The sequence below is a fragment of the Lithobates pipiens genome, unplaced genomic scaffold (genome assembly GCF_037356315.1).
Source record: "Lithobates pipiens isolate NorthernLeopardFrog02 unplaced genomic scaffold, aLitPip1_a1.2 Scaffold_28, whole genome shotgun sequence".
Classification (NCBI taxonomy): domain Eukaryota; kingdom Metazoa; phylum Chordata; class Amphibia; order Anura; family Ranidae; genus Lithobates; species Lithobates pipiens.
Window position 1 is genome coordinate 211,847,950 of NW_027507789.1, and position 17,111 is coordinate 211,865,060.

At 45.0% G+C, this 17,111-nt stretch overlaps 1 protein-coding gene across 2 annotated transcripts in view; it reads left to right on the forward strand.

Moving 5' to 3' along the window:
• The first annotated feature begins 1,953 nt into the window (after positions 1–1,953).
• Positions 1,954–17,111, forward strand: part of HCK (HCK proto-oncogene, Src family tyrosine kinase) — an 86,541-nt gene continuing 71,383 nt past the window's right edge. The window contains exons 1-2 of one of the 2 annotated variants that reach the window (XM_077460496.1): positions 1,954–2,109; positions 8,956–9,263. In XM_077460496.1, the coding sequence (XP_077316622.1) occupies positions 9,150–9,263 (114 nt within the window). In that variant the 5' untranslated portion in view covers positions 1,954–2,109; positions 8,956–9,149. Of the gene's footprint in view, positions 2,110–8,807; positions 8,863–8,955; positions 9,264–17,111 lie in introns of those variants that run through there. The other variant, XM_077460495.1, reaches the window with a different exon arrangement.

Consider the following 17,111-nt stretch of genomic DNA (forward strand, 5'->3'; position numbering starts at 1 on the left):
AGTCTGCAACTGGAATAAATATGATAATACTGTATATACCAATATGATACTATATATACTATACCTTTATTTTATGTTCTTATTTATATTGGCACCATACACACTGTTAACAACTGTTATCCATAATATCACTTGTACAGAATACATATGAAAAATTGCACAGATAATCTCTGGTGGTTATGTGATCAATAGCTGATTTTTTTAGCTGAAATTATTAACCACTTCCTGTCTAGTGACGTACCCGTACATCGTACCCGAAATTTTGGTGGTTGTACTGGGATGATGTGCAGCTGTAGGCATCACCCCGGTAGTGTTTTTTAGAGCCGACCAGGCTCTCTTGTAATAGCAATCAGAGCAGCTCACCAGCCGCTCGATTGCTATTACATGCAGCGGGAGGGGATGTCCCCCCATCCCCCTCCCCCCAGCCGCCTTCCGCGGCTCTCCTGTCCTGCCGGGAGACCCGAGAGACTATCCGGTGCATCCACTGGTTGACTTACCAAAGTTGCAATTGCCTTTGATCAGCTTTTCATAATAGCAACCCGGTAGCGATGACATGAAATCACTTCTGGTTTACTTGAAAACCATCCACGCCATTTATTGAAATTCAAAAGCATTCAGATACGCCCATCTTGGTGTTTTGAATGCTTTTATGTGCAGAGGAGGGATTTGGGGTCTTAAAGACCCCAGATCTCTCTATAAAGAGTAGCTGTCACAAGGATGTTTACTTTCCTTGTGACAGCAATAAAAAAATAAAAAAATGAAAGCAACAGTTTTAAAAATAAAAAATGAATAATAAAAAAAATAAATAATTCAAAGTGCCCTTGTCCTCCGGTGCTCACACACTAAGGCGAACGCATGCTCTGGTCCCGCACACAAGCAAACAGCGGAGGTCATGCACATGTGAAGTATTGACGAGAACGTCAGATCATGGGCAGTAGAGCTGCACGATTCTGGCCAAAATGAGAATCACAATTTTTTTTGCTTAGAATAAAAAGATCACGTAACTTTTGCGGCGTAAAATCTTTCACATTATACGAAAAAAAATTGGGCTAACTTTACTGGTTATTTTTTTTTTAATTCATTAAAGTGTAATTTTTTCCCAAAAAAATGCATTTGAACGACTGCTGCGCAAATACAGTGTGACAGAGAATATTGCAACAACCACCATTTTATTCCCTAGGGTCGCTACTAAATATATAATGTTTGGGGGTTCTAAGTAATTTTCTAACAAAAAAAAAAAAATGATTTTAACATGAAACCACCAAATGTCAGAAAAAGGTTTAGCGTTTAAGTGGTTAAACTTCCCTCATTTACACACCAAAGTGTATTCCTAAAGGACAAATCATTACAATGTTTATACTTAAGTTCCACTGCTAAGAAAAAAAATATAAAATATTATAATATATATATATATATATATATATATATATATATATATATATATAATGTTTTGGAGTTCTGAGTAATTTTCTAGCAAAAAACTGTATATCTGTCTTTGTATTTGTATTGAAAAATAATATATTGAAAATATAATATAATATATATATATATATATATATATATATATATAATGTTTAGCAAAAAACTGTATATCTGTCTTTGTATTGAAAATAAAAAATTACCTGATTAAAAAAAAATTATAAAATATATATATAGTTTTGGGGTTCTAAGTCATTTTTGAGCAAAAAACTGTATATTTGTATTTGTATTAAAAAATAAAAAATGACCTGATAAAAAAAATAATAATAAATAAATTATAATAATAAAAATATATATATAACATTTTGGGGTTCTCAGTAATTTTTTTAGCAAAAAAAAAATACTGATTGTTACATATAAACAAAAAGGAACAGAAAATAATTTACCAGCCGCCCCAATTCTGTCAGCATTGCAGAGTAATTGTATGTGATATTTATTTCGGGTGGACTTCTCCTTTAAATGCATAACCTACATGCATAGAGAGTGTGGTACGGGAGTTATGTGGTGGTTATATTTACAGTATTGTGTTTCCTGCTGATAATTACTCTTCTAGTTCCTCTTTTAACCTTCCTTGTTGCCGCTGCAGAACTTTGTGCAGCTCGAGGTGCGATGAGAACAGCCAGCGATGCGGTAAGCGACTCTTCACTCTCATATTTCCGACCCCAAATTGGTGACTTTAAAAAAACGTTATGCTGGGGGCCGAAGTTCTTTGCCAAATCCCCGCCGACCCCCTATTAAGTGGACCTTGTGCCTTCTCTCTGCCTTCTGTCTCATCTGAGATCCCACTGTTTGTTGAGTGTTGTAGCTTACAACCATGCCCTGCAAAATAATATGGGGTTCAGGTTTCAATTCAAACAAGCTTTATTTAAAAGAATGCATTTCATGACTGCAAAGGTGTGTAAAAATGCGGTGCAAAAGGAGTCCTGAGCTGCTCAGGGCAGGTAGTGCTTAACATTCTCTCTAACCGCAGGTTCAGCTCACAAAGCAAAGGTCAGTGGTTGGTAAATTGGTATGCACGTCTGTTATTTCCAGTCATTTAACTGTCATAGTCAGTATACAAGATACCAGATACACTTTGCTACAATGTAAAGTAGTGAGTGTACAGCTTGTATAACAGTGTAAATTTGCTGTCCCCTCAAAATCACTCAACACACAGCCATTAATGTCTAAACCGCTGGCAACAAAAGTGAGTACACCCCTAAGTGGAAATGTCCAAATTGGGCCCAAAGTGTCAATATTTTGTGTGGCCACCATTATTTTCCAGCACTGCCTTAACCCTCTTGGGCATGGAGTTCACCAGAGCTTCACAGGTCACCACTGGAGTCCTCTTCCCCTCCTCCATGACGACATCATGGAGCTGGTAGATGTTAGAGACCTTGCGCTCCTCCACCTTTCATTGAGGATGCTCCACAGATGCTCAATAGGGTTTAGGTCTGGAGACATGCTTGCCCAGTCCATCACCTTTATGCTCAGCTTCTTTAGCAAGGCAGTGGTAGTCTTGGAGGTGTGTCTGGGGTTGTTATGTTGGAGTACTGTCCTGCGGTCCAGTCTCTGAAGGGAGATGATCATGCTCTGCTTCAGTATGTCACAGTACATGTTGGCATTCATGGTTCCCTCAATGAACTGTAGCTCCCCAGTGCCGGCAGCACTCATGCAGCCCCAGACCCAGGGGCGGACTGACCATTGGGCCACTCGGGCACTGCCCGAGGGCCCCAGGCCACTAGGGGGCCCCATCAGGGTTGCCAGCCTCAGTAAAACCAGGGACAGTTTGTAAAAATCTGTGTTTTTTTTTACATCTGTATCTGAAATTTGCCTTACCAACATCCTTTTGGTCTAAAAATCCAGAGATTATAGCTGCTCCACCTCTCCAGTACCTTCTCAGCCAATAGAAACATGTCTGTGTATACTGTGGGTACATGTATGTGTATAGTGTGTGATTGTGTGTGTGTATACTGTGTGGCCCCATAAACTCAGATTGCCTGGGGGCCCCATAATCTCCTATTGCCCGGGGGCCCCATGAGTTGTCAGTCCACCCCTGCCCAGACCATGACACTCCCACCACCATGCTTGACTGTAGACGAGACACACTTGTCTTTGTACTCCTCACCTGGTTGCCGCCACACACGCTTGGCACCATCTGAACCAAATAAGTTTATCTTGGTTTCATCAGACCACAGGACATGGTTCCAGTAATCCATGTCCTTAGTCTGATTGTCTTCAGCAAACTGCAGGCTTTCTTTTGCATCATCTTTAGAAGAGGCTTCCTTCTGAGACGGCAGCCATGCAGACCAATTTGATGCAGTGTGCGGCCTATGGTCTGAGCCAGTGGCAGCCTGTTCATAGAGGGCGCATGGGCGCCGCCTCCCCTATCCATGTGTCCGGCTCCCTGATCTACATATCAGGGCACCGGACTATGGCAAGACACCTCTTTATCACTTTCCTGAGCCAACAAACGTTCCAGTTCCCTATTACGATCTACTTCAATAGCCCAAATCACCAAGGGAAAGCATGTCAGTCAGTCTCCAGTGTTGGGAAATCACTGTCCGTGCCACAGCAAGGAAGTGGCGTGGCACATCTTTTCTAACTGATTTTATGGGGCCTGGAATTATAGCTAGGAGAGCTACCTCTGGTGAGGGTTGGAGAGTTGTCGCCATCAGCTTGCAGCACAGATCAAAATTGTTTTGCCAAAATTGCCGTACAGAAGTGCAGTCCCACCAGATGTGAAGTAGGGTGCCTCTAGAGCAGTGGTCTCCAAACTATGGCCCTCCAGCTGTTGCGGAACTTCATGTCCCATGAGGCATTGTAAGCCTGTGACATTAACAGACATGATTAGCAGCATGATGGGAATTGTAGTTCCTGAACAACTGGAGGGCCGTAGTTTGGAGACCCCTGCTCTAGAGGATAGGCATCTCCAACAATCATTTGAGGAAGATGGATTGAAATGTCTAATAGTTGCCCGGCATCTGTACCATCTGGTTACTAATTTAAACCCCTTTTCTTGGGATTTAGTTGCCAAGGAGAGCTTATGTGTCAGTATGAAGCATTTCAGGCTATGCGTGATATAGGATGTTGCAGTTCTGATTCCAAAGTCAGCGTGTACCGCAGGAGATCAGGAACGGAAACATGGAGTAGTAACGAAAAGTTGGGAAACGACATGGGTCCAGGGTGGGTCGGCCTGCAGGAGCATATCGTCAAATCCCGATGGTTCCGATACCACCAGGAAGAGAAAACTATGGATATAAGATAGGGCTTGTCTCCTCTGAAGCCATTGCATTGGACAGTGACAAAGCGATCGAGAAGGGGACTCTGTCATTAGAGATGGCTCTACACGGAGGACTTGGTCAAGTCTCCTACATCCCTCCTTACGCAAAAGTCCAAACTCCAACTTACTCACGGCCGATGGGAAAGCAGGGGTCCCAAAGAATGGAGTTATGGGGCCCAACTGTTTAGACACAGTACTAGCTAAGATCACTGAATCCCATATTTGAAGTGTCTGGCGAGTAGGATCAGCCAAAGGAGACGTATCCCTTTACCACCCATAGTTTGGTTGTAGTATGGTGGAACCAGTCCACCAGATGTGTGAGTACACATAAGAATCCAGGACGCCAGCCCCCCCCCCCCCCCCCCCCAGCTTTTGTGAGAGACAAGGTATCATATTTTCTCCTGAGATGCCCAAATAAAATTAGAGAACAATCAACAAAGCTTCCTAAAGTTCACAAATGTTTTTAAATGCTGCGCTTCAACAAGAGGAAAAAAATGCCCAGGCTGCTTTGTAACATGCCTTACTCACTGTATGTGCTGTAAAGGCAGTAAAACTCACTAAATTCGCCAAATAAATACCAGGTGCATCAAAACAAAAGGTGTGCAAAGTCTCAGTAGAAAAGCCTGCCCCCTGCCAGCATTGTGCAGAAAAGCTGTCTGTGTTTAAGCAGTGGCCTCTCTGCAGAGGTCCGACACACCCCCTGATGGGTCAAAGCGGAAGCTCAATAATTAGCAGAGAGAATGAGCTTTGCTACAGAAAGCAAATAGAAGAGTGTAACATTTATTAAAAGGGATATACGTGAAAAAAAGTTAAATGAATGCCACATATATAATAGAGGGGGAGGTGGACAATTACCCCCCTAGTTATGATAAGTCCAGCTACTCCATGGAAAGTCCATATATTGTATGTCACTTATATGAACTGTACTTGAACAGGCAGCTCCACCAGAGACAGGAGTAAATCTCTAAAAAACCAAAGACACACAAATGAGTACGTGTGATAAGATTATGCAAGTTTCCATTTGGCTGTTGTCTACTGCACTTAGTGGCGCCCCCCGTGTGTGTTTTTGTGTTCATGAGCTTTGCTAGTAGCCAAGACTTTCCTGAGCACACATGAAGCCGCACATCAATACAGACCCACTATTATTGGACCCCCAAAGCGATTAACCCCGCCACACGGGGTCCACTCACGATCCCCATGTAGGGTTGCCACTTTTTCTTCAAGCCAAACCCAAACACTTTAGCAACAATTGTTTTTTTAAAATCATACTCTATAGGATTGTAAATGACTAGGGACACCTTTGGGCGCTCCAAAGGGAATAGTGAAGTGGCGTGCATAGTGCCCCCTCGCTCTCCTATCAGGCATTGTTCTGAGCTACATTCCTGTCTGAACATTGTGTCCGGGTTTGAGATGGACTGAATTGGGACATGATTCAAAACCCAAACTGTCCAGGTGAATCCCGGACAGGTGGCAACCCCATGATTGCAATCTGAGGGGCAGGATGAAACGTGTTGGAGACGTGGCCTAGTGGCAGCCCAGACTAAGACTGCCAATTTATTCCAGTACTAGTAGGACTGCATTGATGCGCAGCTTCATGGGATCCATCCTTTGCTCAACAGTTGTTTGGAGCTGAGCCAAGCTCTGTCCCTGGCTATGCACTCACAGTGGTGGACACAGGATTGCTTTCTCTTCTAGCCTGAGCGGCTTGCATTTTTCGCATCCGTTCACAGCCAAGCCTTTCTGTCTGACTCAGAAGGGGTCGAAGCTCTGCAGAGAGACCACAGATTCCAGACAGAGAACAAGGATTCTTCTCTGCAGCATGCTGGCAGGGAGTCAGGCTTTCCTACCTGAATGTGGCTGCTTTAAAGAAAATGAAGGGTTCATTCACACGGGACACTTTACTGCAGGTCTGTGTCTTCCCAGCACAGGGATGCATACCAGCGCCAGCATCCCATTCATTTCTATTGGGACCCGAGGTCACAAAGACATAGCCGCTGTGTCCTAATATGACATATGGGTGAGTGTAGGTGTGGGTCCACGAGTATATACAAGGTGCCTTTAAGGACCCACGCTCACCCCCATGTCATATTAGGACACAACAGCTGTGTCCAAGCAGCTGTGTATACCAATAGAAATGAATGGGACACCGTCACGTGAATGCACACAACATCTCTGCATCCCAGGGAGGCTCAGACTTGCATGGGGCCCATAGTAAAGCGCCCTCTGTGAATGGACCCATGCACATGGAATGTATTTAGTTGATTTAACCACTTGCTGACCGCACTGTAGCTGTTATTCGGCTATAACGCAGTCGGACAGTTCTGGGAGGCCATCATATGACTTTATTACATGATCAGCTGAGCCCAATTACAGCTGATCACGATGTAAACAGAAGCCAGTTATCAGCATTCCTTTCTTCATGCTGACTGACAGCGTGATGAGAGGAGAAGAGAGCCAATAACCGGCTTTTGTAAAAGGGAGATCTACACTGATAATCAGGGTACTAAGTACTAGTGTCCTGATTTTCAGTGCAGCCTCAACAGTGTCTTGATTTTCAGTGCAGTCCCAACAGTGCCTATCAGTGCTGCCAATCAGTGCCTCCTCATTTGTGTCACCCATCAGTGCCGCCTACCAGTGCCACCTTTCAGTGCCACCTATCAGTGCAGCCTCATCAGTACCCACCAGTGCAGCCTCATCAGTGCCCATCAGAGCAACCAATCAATGCCTATCCATGCCAACTTATCAGTGCCCATCAGTGCTGCCAATCAGTGCCTCCTCATCAGTGTCACCCATCAGTGCCGCCTACCAGTGTCATCTTTCAGTGTTGCCTATCAGTGCAGCCTCATCAGTGCCCACCAGTGCTGCCTCATCAGTGCCCATCAGAGCAACCTATCAATGCCTATCTGTGCTGACTTATCAGTGCCCATCAGTGCTGCCAATCAGTGCCTCCCCATCAGTGTCACCCGTCAGTGCCACCCACCAGTGCAGCCTCATCAGTGCCTCCTCATCAGTGCCCACCAGTGTTGCCTCATCAGTGCCCATCAGAGCAACCAATCAATGCCTATCCATGCCAACTTATCAGTGCCCATCAGTGCTGCCAATCAGTGCCTCCCCATCAGTGTCACCCGTCAGTGCCACCCACCAGTGCACCCTAATCCGTGCAGCCTCATTAGTGCCTCCTCATTAGTGCCCACCAGTGTTGCCTCATCAGTGCCCATCAGAGCAACCTATCAATGTCTATCAGTGCCGAATCATCAGTGCCCATCAGTGAAGTTGAAAAATTGCCTGTTTGCAAAATTTTATAACAAACTATGAAAAGGTTTTTTTCAAAATGTTCAGTCTTTTTTAGTTTATTTAGCAAAAAAACAAACAAATAAAAACCCAGTGGTGATTAAATACCACCAAAAGAAAGCTCTATTTGTACGGAAATTTTTTTATAAAAATGATGTTTGGGTACAGGGTCGCATGACCACGCAATTGTCATTCAAAGTGTGAAAATTGGCCTGGGCAGGAAGGGGGTAAAAGTGCCTGGTAGGCAAGTGGTTAATCTGAAAAGTCAGTTGGGCTTTAAAGGGAAACTCAACTCCTTAGAAATGTTGGGTGTGTCCCCAGCAATGCGATGTACCCTTCTCCAGTGATGGAAGGGTTGCCCTCTCGGTCTAATGCCCTCTTCATTGGCCGGGACAGAATGACGAAACCGCACAGGTGCGGCTCAGTGTGCACTGTTAGAAAAAAAAAAATGCTGATAAGACGGGAAAAACATTTACGACAATTTACGACAGGTTTCTTCTGGCATAAAAATTCGACCTGTTACCATTGACTTCAGTTTCACTTTATCTGTAAGATAAAACAGCGGGGAGCAATCAATGAATAAATATTGTAAAGTTTTTGGTGTGTTAGTCAGGATTGTTGATAAGCTCAGTCCGGGCACCACACAGTACACCTCATTGGAGGTCAGCCATAGAACATTTTTTTTTTTTTCTCTTGGTCACACAGAGTCCATCTGTCTGTGTCGTCCCTCGACTTCTGCTTTTTCATTCGCTTTTTTCGGAAGTGTCTTCTGTGAAGTAACTTCATGTAAATGCAGTTTATAAAAAGAGAAGTTGTCACCCACTCAGGGGGTCAGCCCAGTTTTTGCAATTTGCTGCTTTTGTTATTTTTTTTATTTTTATTTTTTTCCCGAAAATGACAAGTCGTTGTGTTTTTCGTTGTAGATAACTGGTGTTCTGACAAGAAGAGGTTCTGCAGGAGCTGCTGTGGAAAAGGAAACCTTCAATCATCCTGGAAATGGAACTTCTCTGAGAATGTTGATTACTTCATCTTCTCCCTTTCTTCTATCCCTGTAACGCATTGCACTTCCGTTTATCGCTGTCAGTCCCTCGCTCGTTGCCGCCTAGGATCCTTCAACATGGGCTGCATGCAGGCAAAGCCATCCACTAATGTATCCCCCAAGGAGATCGATCCCCCTAACAATGCAGAAGTCTCCCGCTATGTGATAGACCCTATTTCAAAAAATCCTCCGGTAAGTGGAAGGGGTGGGGGGTTCGGGTAAAGCAAAACTCCAGGCAAACAGCTACATGAACATATAAATTAAGTGAGCTGATGCAACTTGTGAGACCCCCAAGCAGGGGCGGACTGACCATTCGGGCACTCAGGCACTGCCCGAGGGCCCCATGCCACTAAGGGGCCCCATCAGGGTTGCCAGCCTCAATGGAACCAGGGACAGTATGATAAAATCTGTGTATTTTTTTAAATCCCAAGATTATAGCTGCCCCGCCTCACCAGTACCTTTTCAGTGTGTGTATGTGTATTATGTGTGTGTATATTGGGTGTCTGTGTGTGTATACTGTAAGTGTGTGTGTGTATACTGTGTGGCACCATAATCTATTGCCTGGGGGCCCCATAATCTCCTATTGCCCGGGAGCCCCATAATCTCCCATTGCCTGGGTGCCCCATAATCTCCTATTGCCCGGGGGCCCCATAATCTTCTCCTATTGCCCAGGGCCCCATAATCTTCTCCTATTGCCCGGGGGCCCCATAATCTTCTCCTATTGCCCGGGGGCCCCATAATCTCCTATTGCCTGGGGGCCCCATAATCTTCTCCTATTGCCCGGGGGCCCCATAATCTCCTATTGCCTGGGGGCCCCATAATCTTCTCCTATTGCCCGGGGGCCACGTAATCTCCTATTGCCCGGAGGCCCCATAATCTTCTCCTATTGCCCGGGGCCCCATAATCTTCTCCTATTGCCCGGGGGCCCCATAATCTCCTATTGCCCGGGGACCCTATGAGTTGTCAGTCCGCCCCTGCCCCCAAGTCAGATGACACCTGAAGTTCAATGTCTCTCTATGAGAGCCGTCTTAACTGATAGGTTAGCCATGGCCATGCCTGACAAGGGGGACCTGCGTGGCTCTGAAACGTTGCTCTACACCGTTTTGTGATGTGATAATTTTTGGATGAAATTGATGATCCTTGGTGTGCTGGCGAATATCTACATGTGGCCAAAAGCAGGACACAAATAATAATTTTCACAAAGTCTGCTGCTTCAGTGTTTTTAGATCTTTTTGTCAGATGTTCCTACGGAATACTGAAGTATAATTACAAGCATTTCATAAGCGTCAAAAGGCTTTTATGGACTTACATGAAGTTTAAGCGAGGGGTCAATATTTGCAGTTGTTGACCCTTCTTTTTAACCACTTCAGCCCCGGACCATTTGGCTGGCCAAAGACCAGAGCACTTTTTGCGATCCAGCACTGCGTCGCTTTAACTGGCAATTGCGCGGTCGTGCGATGTGGCTCCCAAACAAAACTGACGTCCTTTTTTTCCCCTACAAATAGAGCTTTCTTTTGGTGGTATTTGATCACCTCTGCGGTTTTTACAAAAAAAGCGACGATTTTGAAGAAAAAGCAATATTTTTTAACTTTTTGCTATAATAAATATCCCCAAAAAATATATAAAAAAACACTTTTTTCCTCAGTTTAGGCCGATACGTATTCTTCTACATATTTTTGGTAAAAAAGATTTGCAATAAACGTTTATTGATTGGTTTGCGCAAAAGTTATAGCGTCTACAAAATAGGGGATCATTTTATGGCATTTTTATTAATAATTTTTTTTTACTAGTAATGGCGGCGATCAGCGGTTTTTATCGTGACTGCAACATTATGGCGGACACATCGGACACTTTTGGCGATATTTTGGGACCAGTCACATTTATACAGTGATCAGTGCGATTAAAAATGCACTGATTACTGTGTAAATGTGACTGGCAGTGAAGGGGTTAACCAGGAGGGGGTGCTGCAGGGGTTAAGTGTGTCCTAGGGAGTGATTCTAACTGTGGGAGGAGGGGCTAAATGTCACGACACTGATCACTGCTCCCGATCACAGGGAGCTGTGATCGGTGACACTGTCACTAGGCAGAACGGGGAGATGCTTGTTTACATCAGCATTTCCCCATTTTTCCTCACCGTGACACGATCGTGGGTATCCCCGCGGACATCGAGTCCGTGAGACCCGCGATCACACTCATGGAGCTCACGGTGGGCGCGAGTGCCCACAATGCCGCATCTTAAAGGGCAACGTTACAGGTATATTAATATGCCTGTACGTGCCCTTCTGCCGACAGGGAGCGGTGATCAGTGACAGTGTCACTAGGCAGAACGGGGAAATGCTTGTTTACATCAGCATTTTCCCGACCCGCGACCCTACTCACGGAGCTCGTGGCGGGCGTGCACAACGCCAGCGGCGTGCACGCGATAGCACAGCTGCAAATTCAAAGGGACGTACAGGTATGCCCATTTGTGCAGCCGTGTCACTCTATCAACGTAAATCTACATGCGATGGTCGGCAAGCGGTTAAAGACCTGCAATTCTCCCTGGCATGTTGTGAATCAACTTCTGGGTCACATCCTTACTTATGGAAGCCCATTCATGCATAATCAATGCTTGGAGTTTGTCAGAATTTGTGGGGGGGGGGGGGTTTGTTCACCTTTCTCTTGAGGATTGCCCACAAGTTCTCAATGGGATTAAGGTCTGGGGAGTTTCCTGGCCATGGACCCACAATTTACAATTTTGTTCCCCAAGCCACTTAGTTATCACTTTTGTCTTCTGGCAAGGTGCTCCATCATGCTGGAAAAGGCATTGTTCCTCACCAAACTCTTCTTGGATGGTTGGGAGAAGCTGCTCTCAGAGGATGTTTTTGTACCATTCTTTACTCACATTTTGCACTTAGGCAAGATTGTGAGTGAGCCCTTCACTCCCTGGGCCGAGAAGCAACCCCACACATGAATGGTCTCGGGATGCTTTACTGTTGGCATGACACAGGACTGATGGTAGCGCTCACCTTTTCTTCTGTAGACAAGGTTTTTCCAGATGCCCCAAACAATGGGAAGGGGATTCATCAGAGAAAATGACTTTACCCCAGTCCTCAGCAGTCCAATCCCTGTACATTTTGCAGAATATCGGTCTGTCCCAATGTTTTTCCTGGACAGAAGTGGCTTCTTTGCTGCCCTTCTTGACACCAGGCCATCCTCCAGAAGTCTTCTCCTCGCTGTGTGTGCTGATGTCCTCACACCTGCCTGCTGCCATTCCTAATGAAAGTGGGAGTTCCACCGTTCTTTTGTTTTTTTTTAAAAGCCAGCAGTTACAAATACTGCAGCTGCTGACTTTTAAAATAGTGACACTTACCTGTCCAGCGCTCGCGATGTCGGCACCCGAAGCCGATCTCTCGATCGTCTCTCGGGTGCTGCCGCCGCCATCTTGGGTATGGGAATCAGGAAGTGGAGCCTTGCGGCTTCATTTCCCGGTTCCCTACTGCGCATGCGCGAGTCGTGCTGAGCAATAGGGATGGTCCCCGCTGTCTCTGGGATCCGTGTGTTTCCCAGCAGGCAGCGGGGGACCTGCGGAAAGGGGCGTAGATTCTGCGGAAAGGGGCGTAGATTCTGCGGAAAGGGGCGTACCTTCTGCAGAATCTACGCCGGAAGTGGGTGCAGATACCTGTACTGTACAGGTACCTGCACCCCCCTCCCCCCTGAAAGGTGCCAATTGTGGCGCCAGAGGGGGGGGAGGTTCCAATGAGCGGAAGCTCCACTTTAGGTTGGAGTTCCGCTGTAAGCTCTGCACTAGTGGTGCCCCGATCCCGCAGCTGAATCATCTGTAGGACACGGTCCTGTCGGTTGCTGGACTTTCTTGGGCGCCCTGAAGACTTCTTCACAAATGCAGTGGAAATGTTTTTTTCTTATGGGATTACATTTATTTTCATGGCAAAGAGGAACTTTGCAATTAATTGCAATTCATCTGATCGCTCTTCATAACATTCTGGAGTATATGCAAAGTGCCATCATAAAAGCTGATTGTGAAAATTCTCAAAACTTCTGTCCAACTTTAGAAAAGGTTCCTGCGCTACTTTGATGTCTGACTCTGATACAACTTTAATGCCACAGTGTAAGGCCTGATTCACACTTATGCATTTTTAGTGCTTTTTGCATTTTGCAGATTTGCACTACAGTCCATTTAACATGGTTTCCTATGGAACACGTTCTGTAGTGCAAATCTGCAAAATGCAAAAAGCACTAAAAATGCCATAGGTGTGAATCAGGCCTAAGGCTCGATTCACATCTATGCATGTTGCTTTTGAGCGTTTTTGCAGTGCTTTTTGCGGTGCTTGTTGCGTTTTTGGACACGTGTTTTTACCGCGATTTTGCCGCATTTTGCGTTTTTTTTTACACTGTGGCTGCTTAGCAATCAGATATATACAGTGAAAAAAATGAAAGAAAAAAACGCAAAACGCAAATCGCGGTAAAAAAGCAGTACTTGCGTTTTTGATGCAGGTCCATTGACTTCTATTACATGCAAAACGCTGCATTTTGCATGAAAAAAAGTCCCCGACCCTTTCCAAAAACGCAGAGGCACAAAAATGCATTGATGTGAACATGTTCCATAGGAACCCATGTTAAAAAATTTCCTTGCATTTATGCAAAATGCATCAAAAAACGCGCTAGTGTGAATCGAGCCTTATGGTGAGATCCCTAGGTATTATTTTAATAAAAGATGCATAGTAACGCCTGGCGGGTGGGCCTCATGGCGAGCGGCTGCATATATACGCCCCTGTTAAAACAACTTACCGTACTCCCGGCATAGTAGCAGGCAGGTACCAGAAAGCTCCCGCTGCATACTAGTGATCATGAGCTTTCTGATCATGTGACCGCCGTGACAGCCAATCAGATTTTGCACTCTCCAGTTTTAGTAAATCAACCAAAAGTGTCCCCATTGGAAGAATTTCTAATCTCTTCCTGTTGTGGTGACAACTTCATCTGTTTTTGTTTCATTCAGTCACAGTGACAGCGGTCGTTATGACAAATCAAGAGGGTACATATCCCTAAGGCCCCTTTTCACACTCGTGCGACTTGTCCTGCGACTTGGGACTGCAAAGTCGCATGACAAGTCGTACCCCGTGATTTCCAAGGAATAACGTTCATATCTCTGCGACTTCAAGTCACAGCGACTTCAAGGCTGCATTCACACTCCAGCATTTTGAATCGCTGGCAGATTCGACCGCGTGGTTAAAGCAAGGCAGAGCCGCATCGCAAAAAATGGCCTGGTCATGAAGAGGAGGGGTAAATCTTCCGGAGGTCAAGTGGTTAAAGTCTATTGAAAAAACAAAAACTTTTATTTTTGCCACTGTCAGGTTTTTACTGTACCCTGTTAGGCCCCTTTCACACTTGTGCGACCTAAAAGTTGTGCAATTATTGCAGCAACTTTGACATGATTTTACGAGATATTGCAATCGCAGTGCGTGTCTGGCAACCTGTCAGGCCCCTTTCACACTTGTGTAACATAAAAGTTGTGAGATTTTTGCCGCAGCTTTGACGCGACTTTCCTGCGACTTGAAGCAATGCCTGTGTAATCTCGAGGTCTATGAACCTCAAGTCGCATCAAAGTAGTGCAGGGACTACTTTGGGCTGCATTCACACTTTTTAGCGTTTTGAATCGCGGTCAGATTTGTGATTCTGCCCACGATTTGAAAGCGCCGATGTATGAATGACAAATCGCGGGACTCGCATTTGAGCTGCCATTCATTTGAAGGACACCTAAAATCTCAGGTGCGGGTCTGCCATGATTGTCGTGCGATAAATCGCACTGCAATCGCGGCAACCCACATCGCAGGAAGCATGTCGCCCCAAAAAAAAAGTTCGGGAGCTACTTTTGGGGCGACATGCTTCCTGCGATGTGATTTGGCAGATACGCACTGCGATTGTAGGTGTCATCTCAAATGTGAGTCCCGCGATTTGTCATTCACACATCAGTGCTTTCAAAACATGGGCAGAATCGCAAATTTGCCCACAATTCAAAACGCTGAAGTGTGAATGCAGCCCACATTAGTCCCTGCACTACTTTGGCCCGACTTTGATGCGACTTGAGGTTCATAGACCTCAACATTACACAGGCATTGCTTCAATTCGCAGCAAAACCGCATCAAAATTGCAGCAGAAATCGCACAACTTTTAGGTCGCGCAAGTGTGAAAGGGGCCTAACAGAGTACAGTAAAAACCTGGCAGTGGCAAAAATAAAAGTTTTTGTTTTAGATAGAGTTTAACCACTTGACCTTCGGAAGATTTACCCCCCCCCCCTTCATGACCAGGCCATTTTTTGCGATACGGCTCTGCATTACTTTAACTGACAATTGCACGGTCGCGTGACGCTGTACCCAAATAAAATTGACGTCCTTTTTTCCCCACAAATAGAGCTTTCTTTTAGTGGTATTTGATCACCTCTGCGGTTTTTATTTTTTCCGCTATAAATAAAAAATTAACAACAATTTTGACATAAAAACAATATTTTTAACTTTCTGCTATAAAACATATCCGATAAAAACAATGTTAAAAATCACATTTCTTCATCAGTTTAGACCAATATGTTTTTTCTGCTACATGTTTTTGGTTAAAAAAATCCCAATAAGCGTATATTGATTGGTTTGTGCAAAAGTTTTCGTGTCTACAAACTATGGGATAGATTTATTTATTTTTTACTAGTAATGGCGGCAATCAATGACTTTCACAAAAAATATTGCGGCGGACAATTTTGGACACTAGCTGACACTTTTGAGACTTTTTGGGAACCAGTGACACTAATACAGTGATCAGTGCTATAAATATGCACTGTCACTGTACTAATGACACTGGCTGGGAAGGGGATAACATCAGGGGCAATCATAGGGTTAAATGTGTGCCTAGCCAATGATTTTGTGCACTGTGGGGGAGGTGCTTTTACTATGGGAAGGCAGAGATCTGTGTCCATGCCTTGCAGGATCCCAGGATCCATGCATTCCCTACTGACAGAATGGCAATTTGCCTTGTTGACAGATCGCTGTTCTGCCTGTGTACTGAACAATCGGCGGGTGCCGGCAGACATTGAGTCCGTGGCACCCGCTCGTGGGCTCCCGCTATGTGTGATCACAGCAGGAGCGAGACCTGCCAGCGGCGCACATGCCCGGGAGAACTGGATCAGGTATATACACAGTATCTCACAAAAGTAAGTACACCCCTCACATTTTTGTAACTATTTTCTTCTATCTTTTCATGTGACAACACTGAAGAAATGACACTTTGCTACAATGTAAAGTAGTGAGTGTACAGCTTGTATAACAGTGTAAATTTGCTGTCCCCTCAAAATAACTCAACACACAGCCATTAATTAAAATTGTGAGGACAAAAAGAGATATCAAAGACACTTAGTGGCTCAGTAGTGGATATCTCAGTTGTAACATTTTATAAGGGCACAGCCATTAATGTCTAAACCGCTGGCAACAAAAGTGAGTACACCCCTAAGTGAAAAGATCCAAATTGGGCCCAATTAGACATTTTCCCTCCCCGGTGTCATGTGACTCGTAAGTGTTACAAGGTCTCAGGTGTGAATGGGGAGCAGGTGTGTTAAATTTGATGTACTCGCTCTCACTCTCTCATACTGGTCACTGGAAGTTCAACATGGCACCTCATGGCAAAGAACTCTCTGAGGATCTGAAAAAAAAGAATTGCTGCTCTACATAAAGGTGGCCTAGGCTATAAGAAGATTGCCAAGACCCTGAAACTGAGCTGCAGCACGGTGGCCAAGACCATACAGGTGTCAAGCGTGTGTGGCGGCAACCAGGTGAGGAATACAAAGACAAGTGTGTCTTGTCTACAGTCAAGCATGGTGGTGGGAGTGTCATGGTCTGGGGTTGTATGAGTGCTGCCGGCACTGGGGAGCTACAGTTCATTGAGGGAACCATGAATGTCAACATGTACTGTGACATTCTGAAGCCGTTGCATGATCCCCTCCCTTCAGAGACTGGGCCACAGGGCAGTATTCCAACATGATAATGACCCCAAACACACCTC